The sequence below is a fragment of the Sciurus vulgaris genome (assembly GCF_902686455.1).
Source record: "Sciurus vulgaris genome assembly, chromosome: 1".
In the NCBI taxonomy this organism is placed as follows: domain Eukaryota; kingdom Metazoa; phylum Chordata; class Mammalia; order Rodentia; family Sciuridae; genus Sciurus; species Sciurus vulgaris.
This window is the reverse complement of record NC_136461.1, coordinates 40,715,160-40,733,435: the sequence shown is the minus strand read 5'-3', so window position 1 is coordinate 40,733,435 and position 18,276 is coordinate 40,715,160. Positions and strand designations below refer to the sequence as shown.

General features: G+C 35.3%; 1 protein-coding gene across 7 annotated transcripts in view; it reads left to right on the top strand.

The window, feature by feature from the left end:
• The window catches only part of EPS15 (epidermal growth factor receptor pathway substrate 15), a 149,967-nt gene that overhangs the window by 66,177 nt on the left and 65,514 nt on the right, over positions 1-18,276 (top strand). For all 7 annotated transcript variants that reach the window (XM_079154246.1, XM_079154249.1, XM_079154247.1 and 4 more), the window contains one exon: positions 7,489-7,574. In XM_079154246.1, the coding sequence (XP_079010372.1) occupies positions 7,489-7,574 (86 nt within the window). The remainder of the gene's footprint in view (positions 1-7,488; positions 7,575-18,276) is intronic.

The window sequence follows — 18,276 nt, the reverse complement described above, 5'->3', positions numbered from 1 at the left end:
TTCTCCATTAAGAATGATGTTGGCCATGGGCTTAGCATAAATAGCCTTTACAATGTTCAGGTATGTTCCTACTATCCCTATTTTTTCTAGTGTTTTCAGCATGAAGGGGTGTTGTATATTGTCAAATGTTTTTCTGCGTCAATTGAAATAACCATATGATTCTTATCCTTAAGTCTATTGACATGATGGATTACGTTTATTGATTTACGGATGTTAAACCATCCTTGCATTCCAGGAATGAACCCCACTTGATTGTGGTGCACAATTTTCTTAATATGTTTTTGGATACGGTTTGCCAATATTTTGTTAAGGATCTTTGCATCTATATTCATCAAGGATATTGGTCTAAAATTTTCCTTCCTTGATGTGTCTTTTCCTGGTTTGGGTATGAGGGTGATATTAGCTTCATAGAATGAGTTTGGTAGGGTACCCTCCTTTTCTATTTCCTGGAATACTTTGAGAAGTATTGGAATGAGTTCTTCTTTGAAGGTCTTGTAGAACTCGGCTGAGAATCCGTCTGGTCCTGGGCTTTTCTTGGATGGTAGATTTTTAATGGCTTCTTCTATTTCATTGCTTGATATTGATCTGTTTAAATCATGTATGTCCTCCTGGTTCAGTTTGGGAGGAGCATATGTCTCTAGAAATTTGTCAATGTCTTTGGTACTTTCTATTTTGTTGGAATACAGATTTTCAAAGTAGCTTCTCATTATGTTCTGTATCTCAGTGGTGTCTGTTGTGATATTTCCTTTTGCATCATGTATTTTAGTAATTTGAGTCTTCTCTCTCCTTCTCTTTGTTAGTTTGGCTACGGGTTTATCTATTTTGTTTACTTTCTCAAAGAACCAACTTTTTGTTATGTCAATTTTTTGAATAGTTTCTTTTGTTTCAATTTCATTGATTTCAGCTCTGATTTTAATTATTTCCTGTCTCCTACTACTTTTGCTGTTATTCTGTTCTTCTTTTTCTAGGGCTTTGAGCTGTAATGTTAGGTCATTTAATTGTTGACTCTTCATTCTTTTCTGGAATGTGCTCCATGCAATGAATTTTCCTCTTAGTACTGCTTTCATAGTGTCCCAGAGATTTTGATATGTTGTATCATCATTCTCATTGACCTCTAAGAATTTTTTAATCTCCTCCCTGATGTTTTTTGTTATCCATGTTTCATTCAATAGCATATTATTTAGTCTCCAAATCTTGGAGTCATTTCCTTTTTTTATTTTGTCATTGATTTCTACTCTCAGTCCATTATGATCTGATAGAACACAAGGCAGTATCTCTATTTTTTTGCATTTCCTAAGGGCTGCTTTGTGACATAACACATGGTCTATTTTCGAGAAGGTTCCATGTGCTGCTGAGAAGAAAGTGTATCCGCTCGTTGATGGATGGAATGTTCTATATATGTCTATTAAGTCTAGGTTATTGATTGTGTTATTGAGTTCTATGGTTTCTTTGGTTGGATTTTGTTTGGAAGATCTATCTAGTGGTGACAGCGGTGCGTTAAAGTCGCCCAGAATTATTGTGTTGTGGTCTATGTGATTCTTGAAATTGAGAAGGATTTGTTTGATGTACAGGGATGCACCATTGTTTGGGGCATAAATATTTACTATCGTTATGTCTTCCTGATTTATGGTTTCCTTAAGCAGTATGAAATGTCCTTCTTTATCCCTTCTGACTAACTTTGGCTTGAAGTCCACTTTATCTGAGATAAGGATGGAAACCCCCGCTTTTTTACTGAGTGCATGTGCGTGGTAGGTTTTTTCCCATCCTTTCACCTTTAGTCTGTGGATGTCTTTTTCTATGAGATGAGTCTCTTGGAGGCAGCATATTGTTGGGTCTTTCTTTTTAATCCATTCTGCCAGTCTATGTCTTTTCATTGAGGAGTTTAGGCCATTAACGTTCAGGGTTATTATTGAGAAATGATTTGTATTCCCAGTCATTTGGCTTATTTTTGGTTTTTAAGTCGGCTTGGTTACTCCTTTGAGTGGTTTTTCTCTAAGGTAGTTCCTCCCTTTGCTGACCTCCATTGTTGTTTTTCATTTCCTCCTCATGGAATATTTTGTTGAGAACATTCTGTAGTGCAGGCTTTCTATTTGTAAATTCTTTTAACTTTTGTTTATCATGGAAGGATTTTATTTCATCTTCAAATCTGAAGGTTAGTTTTGCTGGGTATAGGATTCTTGGTTGGCAACCATGTTCTTTCAGAGCTTGAAATATGTTGGTCCAGTCCCTTCTAGCTTTTAGAGTCTGGGTTGAGAAGTCGGCTGCTATCCGTATTGGTCTCCCCCTATATGTAATCTGATGCTTTTCTCTCGTGGCCTTCAAAATCCTATCTTTATTTTGAATGTTAGGCATTTTCATTATAATGTGCCTTGGTGTGGATCTATTGCGATTTTGTGCATTTGGTGTTCTTAAGCCTCTTGTATTTGATTTTCCATTTCATTCTTCAGGTTTGGGAAATTTTCTGCTATTATTTCATTGAATAGGTTGTTCATTCCTTTGGTTTGTATCTCTATGCCTTCCTCAATTCCAATAATTCTTAAATTTGGTCTTTTCATGATGTCCCATAGTTCTTGGAGATTCTGTTCATGATTTCTTACCATCTTCTCTGTTTGGGCGACTTCATTTTCAAGATTAAATATTTTGTCTTCATTGTTTGAGATTCTGTCTTCCAAGTGGTCTAGTCTGTTGGTGATGCTTTCCATTGAATTTTTTATTTGGTTTATCGTCTCCTTCATTTCAAGGATTTCCGTTTGGTTTATTTTGAGAATCTCTCTCTCTTTGTTGAAATGATCTTTTGCTTCCTGCAGGTGCTCTTTCAGTTTATTGGTATTATCATTCATTGCCTGCATTTGCTCTCTTAACTCATCCTTTGCTTCGTGAATCATCTTAATCATGTATAATCTGAAGTCCTTTTCTGACATTTCTTCTAACATACTGTCATTGGATTCTATTACTATAGAATCTAGATTTGTTTGGATCATTTGTTTCCCTTGTTTTTTCATGTTGTTCATGTATCTTCCCCTCTTGCAGTGCAGATCTGGGGTATTGCAGATTTCCCCCTATAGGCTTATAGTGGCCCTACAGGTTTCCAAAACCCTTTCTTTAAGGGGAGATCAGTATTAGCAGTGCCCAAATCAGACACTATGCAATCCTAGATCAAATAGCCCCTCTGGGGACAATAACAAAATTGTCATAATAAACAAAATGAGTTCAAATGTTATCTTCAGTAAAACAAACAGGTTTGCAGTAAGGTCTACAGTTTCTAATGGAGGACAAAGAGGATGCAGAGGGATGTAGAATATGGCTGTTAATGAGATAAGAAACGAATCTACAGAAGTTCTAGAAAATGGAAAGGGTGAGAGTATCATCAAAAGAACTCGGATGTTAGCATGCAAAAAAGGGAGAAAGAGACTGTGAGGGAACAGATAAACAAAATGAAAAGAAAGCAAGAAAGTAAAGAAATACAAACTTAAAATTTTTTTTAAAAGGAGAAAAAAAATGTCCTGTATAACAGTCATATACTAATGAAACCTCCCAGTGTTCAGTAGCCTGATGCATGAGAGGTGCCTGACAATGAGCTTCAAGACTCCAGCAGGTGTCTCAGGATGGGATTTGCCCCACCCGAAGATTGGAGCTAAGGCTTCCAGGATTATCCAAGATGGCCGCTCTGGCTTCGAAATGTGTTGGCAAATGGGGAGCTGCAGCTCAGGGATAGACTTGGTCAGCTGGAGGTCCTGGAGACAGGATGCAGTTGGTCCGGCAGTGGTCCTGGAGGTGGGGTGTGTTTGGTGTAGTTGTGGGATCCTGGAGGCTGGGTGCAATCAGTCGGTCTGGGTTCCCGGTGATAGGGCTCAGTCAGTTGGTCTGGGGGTCCTGGCAGCAGGGAGCAGTCAGTTGATGTGAGGGCCCCAGAGGCAGGGAGTGGTCGGTCGGGCTGAGGGATTGTGGAGATGGGGCTCAGTCAGTCCGGCCAGGGGCTGTACGGGGCCTGGCTGTTGTCTCAAAATGGTGGCAGCCACGTGTAACCAAACAGTGCTGATAGTGTGACAATAAACTTCCAGGTGACAGCAGGCAGCTGGTGCTCCACTGGCGGTCTGTGGTTAGTCTGCTGGCAGCTGTCGGACGATCGGGAGGTGAACCTCGAGCGTTGGGTGATGGATAGGGGTAAGGTAGGCGATGGACAGGCAAATGGCGGATGATAGACGCCTGACAGTGAGCAATCTCCTCTCAAGAAAGGTGTCGCTATGCTGGCAGATTGCAGGTCATCACAGCAGACAAATGGGGTAAAGAGCAGGGGATCGATAAGCAGCAAAAACTGCCTCACTGAGAAACAGATATCCTCTGCTTGAATCCGGCGTTGTGGAGCGACAAGGAACGCAGCCTCCCTCTAGTCCATCATCTTGGATCTCTCGAAATGTAACATTTAAAAATATATATATTTTTTGTTGTCCATGGACTTTGTTTATTTATACGAGGTGCTGAGCGTCAAACCCAGTGCCTTACACATGCTAAGCAAGCACTCTACAACTGAGCCACAACCCCAGCTCCTACTTTGTGAATTTTTAAAGATTATTTTTGATGTATGACAGGGGTTCCCTTAGTTGTGGAGAAGTGTAATAGTGATGCCACCAAGAAAGATAAAAGATTTTTAAATTTGTATTTATGCCCTGTGCTATATAACTATTTCAGTTATAGAATACTGTGTTGTTTTATTCTCATACATTTAAATTTTTTTCCATGTTTTCCATGTCCTTTGTATTGCAATCTACTAAGACTTCCACCAACACAAAATTAAGAGAGATTTCTGAAGGAAATTGTGTTTGTTCTTTGAATTCTCTATGTTAGTAGACACTTGAAGTTGCATCTAGGTGTACACAGTATTTAATTTAGTAGGTTTATCTGAAGTCTGTTCACTAGAGCATAGACACCTTTGTCTATTTTGTCTATTTTGTGTCATATCACAATATTTGTTGAAATGGGATTTTATTACTGTTGTCTTATTTGTTAACCAAAAAAATTAATCCTAAAAATGAAAATTTGCATTCATTTTGCCTTTCAGATCATACCTTTTTTCTTTATTTTTTTTAAGTACTGCATTTTTTTTTTTTTACAACTTTTTAAGTACTGCATTTTTTTTTTAAACTCTTTTTTGAATGCTGCTTTCCTTTCTGTTTTTTCTAGTTTGGACTATTTTTTCCAGTCTGCAGCACTCTGCTTTTCACCTTTCTTGTACTGTCAGTTTCTTAATTCTACTCTCCCTCAAGATTAGAACTTTATTTTATGCTCCCCCCCCTTTTTTTTTAGCCTTATAATTTTTGGTTCGTGATACATTCTGAAATTAGAAGATTTGTGTGATCAAAGATGATGCAGAGAAAATACCTAATATGCTTGATATTGCATATTACTTGTTCCTTGTGTATTTAGTGTGCCTTTCGTAGACTCTCTGATCCACTTAAAATCACCAATGTGGAATTTTTGTGTAATGCACAAAATAGGGTGAGAGAAAATATATTGAAAGAAGGTTTACAAATTACATTTTTCTTCAGATAACTTCCATATGTTGTATATAATAATAGCTGAATTTTTTCCATGCTTCTTAGTTGCATGCCTAGTCATCTAAGGTATTCCTTTTACTTATTTGAGGTAAAACCAATTTGTCTCATTCTGTCTTCTTATTTAATGATATTTTAATAGGAAAGGTGGTCAAAGATGAGTCACTTGTAAATTAGAGTGACAGAAGAGGTGTGAAAGTCATGTGTTTTTTGATATGCTTACACCTCTGATAGCAAATTTCTCAGTAGCATTTATGTGGTAGAAGTTACTCTAGGTGATTGAAGTGAGACCAAGTGCTGTTTTTTCATTTTCTTTACCTGTTCAGTTGTCTGGTGTGGCTTAACTAACAGGTCAGGTTTAAACAGGTATAATTCTAGCGAGTAACTGTCACATTCAGAAATCTACTTTAATACTTCTAATTTAATATGGCATTAATAAGGGCCTGTGTCAGTGAAGAACAGTAAAACAGTTAAAGGGTATATTTGATATAAATCTTTAATATGAAATTGAAAGTATCGCTAATTGAATCCTCATAGATGAATTTTGATATTGATAGTCAAAACAAAACATTAACAATAAAAATGCAGTATGGCATTAAAAAGCATAGAAGGAATTATTTTCCAAATTTTATTGATCATCAAGTTTACTTTTAACATAATGATTTCATGTACTTTAATGATCTTGACATCCAGGTGCCAAGGGGCATAGTGTAAAATGGCACTTGAATTTAATCAGAAGATTCTTGATTTACCTGTTAGCTGGGTTCAACTTTGAGCAGCCATTAATCTGTTTCCTTAGCTCTAATATGGGGTTAACAGTATCTGCCCTATCTCTCTACCTAACAACCCACTTTTTGTATTAGTTTTGAGAATTGACCAATGGATGAAATTATAAATGACCATGTAAATGTGAAGTGTGAACTCTTAGGTTTCTTTCTTTGTTGTGCAAGTTGATGACATAAGTTCATAAGAATGTAATTTTTAATACTACTAAGTTTTATGTTTTACTAATAAGGTCATCAATATATCTTAGGTTTCACATGTTTAAGCATCACATTTAACATTTCCAAAATGTGATTATTTTGTTATTTGTTAGTCTTATTGTAGCACTGGGTATAAGTCAAGTGTTTAAAGGAATAGTTATTTTTTGCCTGACTTGAACTAGCCTTATAGGACCTCAGTGATAGTTTACAAAGGAGATACATTTCATTTAATTTGTTAAGTGGGCAGGGCAGAGATTATTTCTCTCTTACAGGTAAAGATCATGCAGCTAGTAAAATAGCAGAGCTGAGAACAAAGCAGAATTTTCTAACTGCAAGTATCATTTAGGGACCAATTTTGGTACCTTCATTATTGAAAGAAAACCTTATGTAAAGGATATCATATATAAAGACAGTTTCATATGTGGTGATATTAATATTTACCATAGAACATACCTGAACAGTTGATTTTACTTTAAATAGACACCAAAAAAATTTAACCAAAGTAAAATATTTATTGAACTGAACTAAATCAACCATTATAATTCTAAGATTCAACAAAAAATTGTGTACTTATTCAGTGTCAAATAATACAATTGCAAACAAATTCTCCATTCATTTCCCCAAGAAATTTATACTCTAGTGGATGAATTAGCTTATCAATCTGGTATTTGTTTTACTGCAAAATTCTGCACAGGCCAGAATCAAGTGTCAAAACTTTTGGATGTGAAGTGAGGATACATATTATAGAATAACAGCTTTCAGAGGATTTAAGGGAACTTAGTATATAACAATATGATTATACCAGATATGATTTTATCAAATGAATTAAAAGTGTTAGTAATGCAGCAAAATATGTAATACCTTGTATTTGTTAATAGCTTTTAGCATTTTTAGTGCTTAGCCTTATCTAATTTTATAATAACCATGTATAATTGTGAACTTTTTCTTTTCAGAACATCATAGGAGCAAGTCCTGTTGCAGATTTCTCTGCTATTAAGGAACTAGATACTCTTAACAATGAAATAGTTGATCTGCAAAGGTATGTAAACTCAAATTACAGGTGACTTCATATACACATCTGCACAGCATACATGTACAATGTGTATGTGTGTACACACACACCCCCCCTTCTGTTTCTAATGCATATTTTGGTAAATACTACTTTGTTTATTTTTACCATAATTCTGTCTAAATGGATTTTTTTTTTTTTTTTTTTTTTGTGGTGCTGGGGATTGAACCCAGGGCCTTGTGCTTGCAAAGCAGGCACTCTACCAACTGAGCTATCTCCCCAGCCCTCTAAATGGAATCTTTGTGCCTTATTTCATTAAACATAAGGCAACCTTTAATTGCAGGATGTGCTTTTTACCTACATGAATTTCAGTGACTGACCTTAGTATCATCTATCTCTTTGAACAACAAATACGACTTGACATCCTGTACACAGTCTGGGCAACTTTTGAATGTCATTGGTTAGTTTTGAGTTAATTTGCTTTATACAAATTTGACCAAATTCTTAACTTACTGTTTGAAAATTAGCTTTTGTGTTATTACACAGTCTCTATGCTGTGCTCTGTGGCACACATCTGTAATTCCAGCAACTTGGGAGGCTGAGGCAGGAAGAATCCAGGTTTGACCATTTAGTGAGATCCTCAGTAACTTAAGGAGATACTGTCTTAAAATAAAAAATAAAAAGAACTAAGGAGATAGCTCAATGGTTAAATATCCCTGGGTTTATTCTACAGAATCAAAAAAACAAAACAAAAAAAAAATTAAAAACAAACCTCTAATACAGGAATCTAAAAAGTTTAAAACAAGAACAAGGAAAAGAATTCCTTGGTGATCATGTAGTCGGGTTTCTTACTCATGAAAAAAAAAAATCCAAAGTCATATATCAAACCAGAGATAGTGCTTATACCACATTGAGTAAGTTCAGCATTCTTTCTTTTATACAATTTTGTCTCTTATTAAGATTTAAACATTTTCAACTTTGGTTTAAAACAGGAGAATTAATCATTTAGTTACCAATTCTATAATGGAGTTTGGGTTTTATTTTCATATAGTCCATTAACAATTTTGCTTAGTTTGTTTATGTAAGACACATATTATAGTAGCTATATTTGAATGTTTGTCTTTCGGTACCTATCAAGACTGTGAAAATAGGCACATACTCCAGTGTTGTAGAATTTGCTTTCTTGACTTCCACAGTAGTTCTTTAATGTATAAAATACTTTTCTAGTGAATTTCAATATTAATGAGAATATCATAAATAAAATGCTCTTGCCTATACTGCAGATGGTAATATATGTTATATTTTGGTCAACTAAGCTTTCAGTAACTTTTAGTAACCATAGTGTTAAGTTGTACCAATGTCAGTCTTTATAGTGAATGAAAGTTAACAATTTAAAAACATCGTACTAACATTTTTAACTGTGCTATGAAAGAGTTTTAAAACCTTGTTAGGGGTTGGGTTTGTAGCTCAGTGGTAGAGTTCATCTACAATTAAAAAAAAATATTTTAAAAAACCTTGTTATGGGGCTGGGGAGATAACTCAGTTGGTAGAGTGCCTGCCTTGCAAGCACAAGGCCCTGGGTTCGATCCCCAGCACCACAAAAAACAAAACAAAACAAAACAAAAATAACTTGTTAGTTTTTAGTTGTAGACACATTCTATAAATGTGTGATACATTTATATGTGATTTTTACATTCATGAAAATATTTTCTTTAGGCTTTTATTTTAGGTGAGATTTGTAGTGTAGCAAACTTTTATCATCTGTCAAAGCCAATAATGTCATAATGAATTGCTAAAATTATACTTTTTAAAATTCACTTTTTAAGTGGTTGTATTTGGTCACTAAGTCATCAGTGTATTCCATTATAACCTTGGCTTTCATTATTGTAAATAACTTTTTTTTTTTTTTCCTGTGTAAAGTTCCTCCTCTTCTGCATTTTATTTTGTGGTACTGGGTGTTGAGCCTGGGGCACTCTTCCACTTTGCTAGATCCCCAGTCCTTTTAATTTTTTTTATTTTGAGACAGGGTCTCACTAAATTGCTGAGACTGACCTCAAACTTGTAGCTTCCTGAATTGCTGGGATTATAGGCATGCAACACCACACAGCTCTCTTCAGCCTTTAAATTTTTGTTTTATTAATATATCAGGATGTGATGTGTATGACTACAAAACAGGAAAAAAGAATTTAAACAAATTTTGTTTGTGGCATTTACTGAATTGTTATCTGACAAAATATTAGACCCTTTTTCTTTGTTGAGCATCTTATTAATATGCAACTTTATAATAATTTTCTCACTTGATATAATGTATATTCATTATAAACATTGGGCAGTACCGAAAAGCATGGTGACCATCTCACCCCAATTAGAATGGCGATTATCAAGAACACAAGCAACAATAGGTGTTGGCAAGGATGTGGGGAAAAAGGTACACTCATACTTTGCTGGTGGGGTTGCAAATTAGTGTAGCCACTCTGGAAAGCAGTATGGAGATTCATCAGAAAGCTTGGAATGGAACCACCATTTGACCCAGCTTATCCCACTCCCTGGCCTATACCCAAAGGACTTAAAATCAGCATATTACAGAGATACAGCCACATCAATGTTCATAGCTGCTCAATTCACAATAGCCAGATTGTGGAACCAACCTAGATGCCCTTCAGTGGATGAATGGAAAAAGAAACTGTGGTATATATATACAATGGAATATTACTCAGCCATAAAGAATGATAAAATTATGGCATTTGCAGGCAAATGGATGAAATTGGAGAATATCATGTTAAGTGAGATAAGCCAATCTCTAAAAACCAAAGGACGAATGATCTCACTGATAAGCGGATGAGGACACATAATGGGGGGTGGGCGGGGTTAGGGTTAGGGTTAGGTTTAGGGTTAGGGTTAGGGAGGGTGGCAAGAATGGAGGAAGGAAAAACTGTATAGAGGAAAAGAGGGGTGGGAGGGGTGGGAGGAAGGGCAAAAATAACAGAATGAATCAAACAACATTAAACAGCATTACCCTATGTAAATTTATGATTACACAAATGGTATGCCTCTACTCCATGTCCAAACAGAGAAACAACATGTATCCCATTTGTTTACAATTAAAAAAAAAAGCATGGTGAAAAGAAGTTTTGATAGAATAATATTTTGTTTTCCACATTGTACATCAGTATAAATGTTGAAGGCCATATATGTAACTTGGGAGTTAGTTGGGTAAAGAATATTCTTTATTAGGGCTGAGGATGTAGCCCAGTGGCAGATTTCTTGCCTAGCCACAACAAAGAAAAGAACGTTCTTCGTTGCTGGCCAGAAGTGAGACATTGTGTTTTCATCTCTAGTTCCAGATTATTTCTACTAGAAAATATAAAATATTAATAGTTTGAGATGGGATACCTTTTACTTAAGGTAGGAAATGCAGTGGTTGTGATATAATACTCTCATCAAATACCTGGATCTATTGCTAGAGGTCAGGACCTATATTTTTCATTGTCTATGAGTGTTTTCATCTGAATTTCTAGTAAGGCATGACTTCCTAATCTGCCTGACTGCTGTCCTGTGTCTCCCTTTCTCAGTGACATCACCATTCATTTAGTCACTCAAGCTAGAAACCTGAGATATTTTTCTCTCATTTTTAAAATTATTTTTTGAATTCCTTCCTACTTTCCCATATCCTTTGCCTGACCAGCTCCTTCTCATCCTTTAAATTTTACCTTAGAAATTATTTTTTCTAGGAGAAGAGGTCTTCCTTGACCACATTACCCACTAAGTCCTGTACTCTTCAAATCTTTTTTTAAAAATATTTTTAGTTGTATGTGGACAAGATATCTTTATTTACATTGTATGTGGTGCTGAGAATCGAACCCAGTGCTTCACACATGCTAGGTGAGCACTGTACCACTGAGCCACAATCCCAGCCCTCAGATCTTTTTTTAAGAGCCTATATTTACAACTGTCATAGCACATACTTACCATACTTTATGATTGTCTATTTTTTTTTTTAACCTCCTGCCAGACTGTGGGCTTTTCAACTATAGGGATTACTTGCTTGTTCACTGTTATATCCTTAGTGTTCAACTTAAAATAAACAAACAATAATTTAAATAAATAAAGTAAAATAAAATAAAAATAATTAAAATCTCTCTTCTACTATTTTTGTCTTAGTTTTAGCCTTTCCCTTTTATCTGTATCACTATTATAACCTCTTAATTGGCTCCCTGCTTTGAGTCTTTTTTTTTGGCCCTTTCTGCACTTCCAGTTGTTATATAAAATACAACCCAGATCCCTCAGTGACTCTCTCCCCAACTGGATACAGTTCACTTTCCTGAACATGGCATAAAGGCTTTTCTTTCATGGTGTTCACCTGGCATCCTGGTCATTCTTCTGTCTTAGTCACCTCCCATAGTACAGTGTCTCCTGCAACACTATAAAGCCTATTGAGAGAAGACTCTGTGTTTGCTCTTTCTGTTATCTGTGCTTAGCAGAGTGGTCTAACCTACCATTTTATCTTCAGCCCTTTTCTCTAGCCATATAGTAGGTGGTCTTATTACCTCCCAATATAACATGCTACTACTTTTATTCTTCTTTGCCTATGATTGTACTTTCCCCTTTGCCTGAAACTTATACCTTTTGCCTTGTAAACTTCCACTCAATGCTTTGAGGCTCAGCTTAAATGTCATCTCTTCTGTTAAGCCTTCCCTGAAATCTTCAGAATGTTAGTTACTCTTTTCTCTACCTCCAGGGACTTTATTCATTTATTTTGTTACTTGCCACGGTTTATTTACTTCAGTAGTTTGTATTTCTTATTTGGGAAATTTATGGGAAAGAACTGTCTTACATTTACATTGATTTGATAGATCTAGAAATTAACCTGCAAAGTACCTGACATTATAGAATATCAGCATTAGATTAGTTGATTAGTGAATGAATCAAAGTATGTTGTAAATATCAGAATATTTCTTACAGAGTTTATAGCAGAATAGAAGCCATGTGTTAAATGTTGAATAGAGCAAAATATCTGAATACAGATTGAACATCCCTAATCTGACATGACACTCAAAAAGTTCCAGATTTTGGAGCATTTTGGATTTTGGATTTTTTTTTTTTTTTTTTTTTTGATTGATTAGGGAGGTTCAGCTGATAAAGTCTAGGCTAACATTTCAAAATTGGAAACACTTCTGGTTCCAGGCAATTCAGATAAAGGGTACTCAACCAGTAATGCTTATTTTGGAAACTATAGAAAGAGATTTTATACATAAAAGACTTTTTAATCCTCTGAGACTTTAAAGTTTAGTAAGCTGATTTTTCATATTTATCAGGCTGGTGGGTTGTTTCTCAAATTTTGAAATTGTAGTAAAATACACATAATATCAAATTTATCAACTTAAATATTTTTAACTGTGTACAGTTCAGTAGTGTTAAGTACATTCATAATATTGTGCAACCATCACCGCATTCTTCTTTAAAACTCTCTTCATCTGGTAGAACCTAACCTCTATATCCATTATAGAATTCATTCTACTCTCCCACTGCCAGCCCCTAGCAGCCACCATTCTACTTTCGGTCTTTGTGTTTTTGATTAGTGTCATTTTGACAAGTGGGATCATTTGAAATTTGTCTTTCTGTAACTGGATTTTTAAGCTTAGCATAGCTAGGCACAGTGGCGCAAGCCTGTAATCCCAGCAACTTGGGAGGCTGGGGCAGGAGGATCGAGAGTTCAAAGCCAGCCTCAGCAACAGTGAGGCACTAAGCAACTCATTGAGACCCTGTCTCTAAATAAAATATAAAAAAGGGCTGGGGATGTGGCTCAGTGGTCAAGTGCCCCTGAGTTTAATCCTTGGTAACCCCCCACCAAAAAAAAAAAAAATAAACCCACCTAATTTAGCATAATGTAATCCAGGTTCATCCATGTTGTTTCGTATGTCAGTGTTTCCTTCCTTTTTAAGGCTGAATAATACTCTTTTGTATATAATAACCATATTTTGCTGATCTGCAGATCTGTTGATGAAAACTTGGGTTGCTTCTGTTCTCACTAGTCACAGTAATGCTGCTATGAGTACTGATATTCAAATAATTCTTTGAGGCCTTGCCTTTGGTTCTTTTGGGTTGAAATTGTGGCCAAATAAACACAATATCACATTTACAATTTTTAACCATTTTTTAAACTGTATAATTCAGTAGTATTAAATGATATTCATAATATTGTACAACCCCATCACCACATCCATCTTTAAAACTCCAGAATTAGAGTTGCTGAGTTATGTGGTAATTGCATAACTGTTTTTGTGTTAGGGATTTCCTTTGAGAATCTGATGAAGGCTGTTGGTCTGTGTCCCCAGAAAAAAGAACACATGTATCCATGTATGCTATTTTGCATTTATTTTAAGAGTTCCTAGACCCTTAAAAACTATCTGTGGATCCATTTTTAAGATTCCTTGCTCCAAGAGTAAAATGGGTGAGATAGGGAAGTTCTTGGTAGAAGAGAATGCAAAACATTCTGGGAGATTGATTTAGTCACTTGGATAGTGTGATGAATTATGCTGAGGCAGGAGTTAATATTTTGTCTTCTCTTAGTGTCTACTTCCTATCTTTGTCCTTTCAGCAAGAACATCAGGAAGTAAAAGCCACATCCTGCCCTGCCTCTTCATTATCCTGGTCTTGAGCCAGTAAACAGGATAGATGATTACTATAATAGTTTTTGGGTACTGTGCTGTGCCTGCTGTATATAAATTCTGTTGAATTCTTGCAACACTTGTGAAGACTAAGATTTTATCTTGTTTTTTCAGATGAAGAAATATTGAAACAGGTCTATATTTCCAAGAAGCTTTCCCTGATATCTACTTCAGTTAAGAAAGCACTCAGTTTCCTTCTCTCAGAACACTTTAAGAACTGAATTTTATTTCTTTATCCTGCAGAATCTGAATTCTGTGTGATGGTAAAGACCATCTCTTACTTATAATGAGGCAATATAGTGTAGAATTTCAGAGTATGGCTCTTTAACCAGATTGCCTGACATCATTTGGTCAAATTTATTTAACCATCTGTGCTTCAATTTCTTGATCTGTGAGATGAATATACAAATAATACCATATAAAATGGTTAACACAGTTCTTAGACCGTGGTAAATTCTATATACATGATAGTAGTTATCACCAATCATCATCATTATCCTCATTCCTAATACCCAGCTTGTGGTTAGAGCACAGGATTTACTAAATAACTACTCAGTAAATATCTGAATAAGTAGCTGGTTGAGTTCTCTTTCCCTAATTGAAGAGAGATTGGATATCAGAAACTATTGTATCTGGAGAGATCATTGCTTATAGTATTGAATGTGAGCTCTTTTGCTTATATGATCCAGTCTGATTTGTTTCTGGCTCTGTAAAGATCTCAGTTGTGACTACAGTTGAATATTGCTGATTAAATAATTGAAGCTCTGGGTTGTGGTATGCATTTGTTTGGTAGTAGAGTGGCTACCTCATTCATTTTCACAGTGTTTAGATAATCATTAAAATCTCTGTTTGGCAGACTCCCCTTATTTGAAAATGTCCTTGCTAAAATCTGAAGCTGCTTTGTCTAGTACAGTAGCCATCAGTCATGTGATTGTTGGACATTTGAAATGTGGCTAGTCCAAGTTAAGATTTGCTATTAGTACAAAATATACTGGATATCAAAGACTTAGAAAAAGAATGTAAAATGCCTCATTAGTATTTTTATATTTATTACATGTTGAAATGTTAATAATTTGGAAATAGTTAACATAAAATACATTAAAATAAATTTAATTTGTTCCTTTTTACTTTTTAAGAATTTTTTAGTTGTACGTGGACATATTACCTTTATTTTATTTTTATGTGGTGCTGAGGATCGAATCCAGGGCCTCAAGCATGGTTGGCAAGCACTCTACCACTGAGCCACAACCCCAGCCCCTTTTTACTTTTTAATATGTAGCTGTTAGAGCATTAAAATTACATATTTGGCTTGCATTATAATTACGGTGGAATTGCTCTGGTCTGACTCAATTGTGTTCTGTTGGAATTACATTTCATTTACTTATATTTTGTGGCTGTGGTAGCTTATTAAGGGGCACTGATCTCTTTTAATAAAGCGTTATTTTTCTGATAGAGTATTTTTATTGATTCTTTTTAGTTATATAAAACATTAGGATAGCTAGATGCTGTGGTGCATGCCTGCAATTTCAGTGGCTCCAGAGGCTGAGACAGTTCAAAGCCAGCCTCAGCAATGTAGTGAGGGCTTAAGCAACTTATCAGGACCCTATCTCAAAATAAAACATAAATAGGACTGGGATGTAGCTCAGACGTTAAGCACCACTCAGTTCAATCCAAAACAACAACAAAATGTATCAGTACACATTTTGACATAATCACAGAAGCATGGAGTATAATTTGTTCTAATTCAGTCCCCTGCACTTCTCCTTTCCTCTCCCTCTTCTCCCCTCCTTCTATTCTACAATTTATTTATAGTTTGTTTTTTTTAATTGGTGTCCTGTGCTTATACTTGATGTAAAAGTTCTGTCAGATTCATTCTACTGTTCTTCCCTTTTCCTGTCCCTCCTTCCTCCCCCTCAACCCCCTTCATCCACTCTACTGATCTTTCCTCTTTTTTTTTTTTTCCTTCCTCTCTCTCTCTTTTATTTCCCACCCCTTATTTTGGATCAGCTTCTGCATATCAGAGAAAACATTCAACTTTTGACTTTTTGGAACTGGCTTATTTCACTTAGCACAATAGCCTGTGTTTCCACCCATTTACCAGCAAATGCCATATTTCATTCCTCTTTATGACTGATTAATACTCCATTGTGTATATATACCACATTTTCTTTATCCATTCATCTGTTGAAGAGCACCTAGGTTGTTTCCATAACTTGACTGTTGCGAATTGTACTGCTACAAACACTGATATGGCTGCATCACTGTAGTATGCTGATTTAAAATCTTTTGAATGTATACCGAGGAATATATAGGATAGCTGAGTCATATGGTAGTTTGATTTCTAGTTTTTTGAGGCATCTTCATACTTAAAGCTGTATTTTTAAAGATAAGTGACGGGGGCTGGGGAGATAGCTCAGCTGGTAGAGTGCTTGCCTTGCAAGCACAAGGCCCTGAGTTCGATCCCCAGTACCGCAAAAATGAAATGAAATGAAATGAAATAAAATGAAATAAAGATAAGTGACGGTATACTAAGAAGTTTCAGCTACTAGAGAATTTAAGAGTCAGACTCCACAGAAATGATGACTGATTGCCATCACTTCATATACTTCATTACCTCTTTAAAGAAGCCAATAACTATTGTTACTAGCAAATAATATAATGTTACTGATAATAATAGCTGAAATTTATTACTTACTGTATTCTAGGCATTGTGCTAGAGTCTTTCTAGATGTAAATAAATCGTGCCCATCACCTTATTATCCCTATTTCATAATTGAGAAAACTAAGGCTTAGTTTCATATTTATTTTCTTTTAGTTGTTTTTGTTGTTGTTGGTTTGTTTGTTTGTTTTGGCAGTGCTGGGGATTGAACCTGGGGCCTTGTGCTTGCAAGTACTCTATCAACTGAGCTACATTCCCAGCACCCCTTTTTTAGTTATTTTTTTTTTAAATCTCATTTTGTCCTGCTGGAGAATTAGAATAAATACATTATTTTGGATTTGCAAAATAAACTTATTTCTCATTTGAAAAGCCCTACACTAAGGGGTACTTTGGTTATGAAAGCCATGCTCCAAAGTTTATGCCTTTTCTTATTCTAGTTAGGCTTTCCTTTCAATGATTTATGCCCATGAATATGTTCTCTGACATATTTTTCAAAAATAAAGCTTATTAAAATAGCCAGCATCTCAGAACTAAGAGATTTAGTTGTTCACATAGTACCATATGCCCTTAAGCTTTACAGCATTTATCTTTAAATTTTATGATAAATGTCTGTTTTCTCCAGCAAACTATAAGTAGGGTCCCAATTTAAATCTTGTTTGGCAAATAGTAGATATTTAATAAATATTTGTTTAGAGAATGAAATAACATATATAGAAAGAACATTAAGGTAACTTTTAGAGAAATTAAAAACCTAAGATAAAAATCAGTGTCTTTAAATGTGGTATATATACACAATGGAATATTACTCAGCCTTAAAGAAGAATGAAATTATGGCATTTGCAGTTAAATGGATGGAGCTGGAGAATATCATGCTAAGCAAAATAAGCCAGTCCCCCAAAACCAAAGACCGAATGTTTTCTCTGATTTGCAGATGCTAATTCAAATCAGGTGGTGGGGACTAGGGACGAATAGAGGTACTTTGGATTAGTCAGCAGGGAGTGAAAGGAGGGAAAGAGGGGGTATGGAGGTAGGAAGGATAGTAGAATGGATTGGACATTATTATCCTGTTTGCGTATATGATCATACAACTAGTGTGATTCTACATCATGTACAACCAGAAGAATGAGAAGTCATACTCCATTTATATATGATGTGTCAAAATGCATTCTACTGTTAAATATAACTAATTAGAACAAATTTTAAAAATAAAAAAAATTGAAAAAAGTATCTTTGTCCTAAAACTTTTAAGTTTTTATCAACTATGAATTATTAAAACAAAAAGCTGCCTAACTTTCAGACTTGTTTGAATTAAAAGCCAAGACTTTCTCATCAACTGTGTATAATTATTACTGTAGTATAGCTCAGGGTCTCTGACAGTTCCCAAAATAAGCAGAGTCAGGGTGTT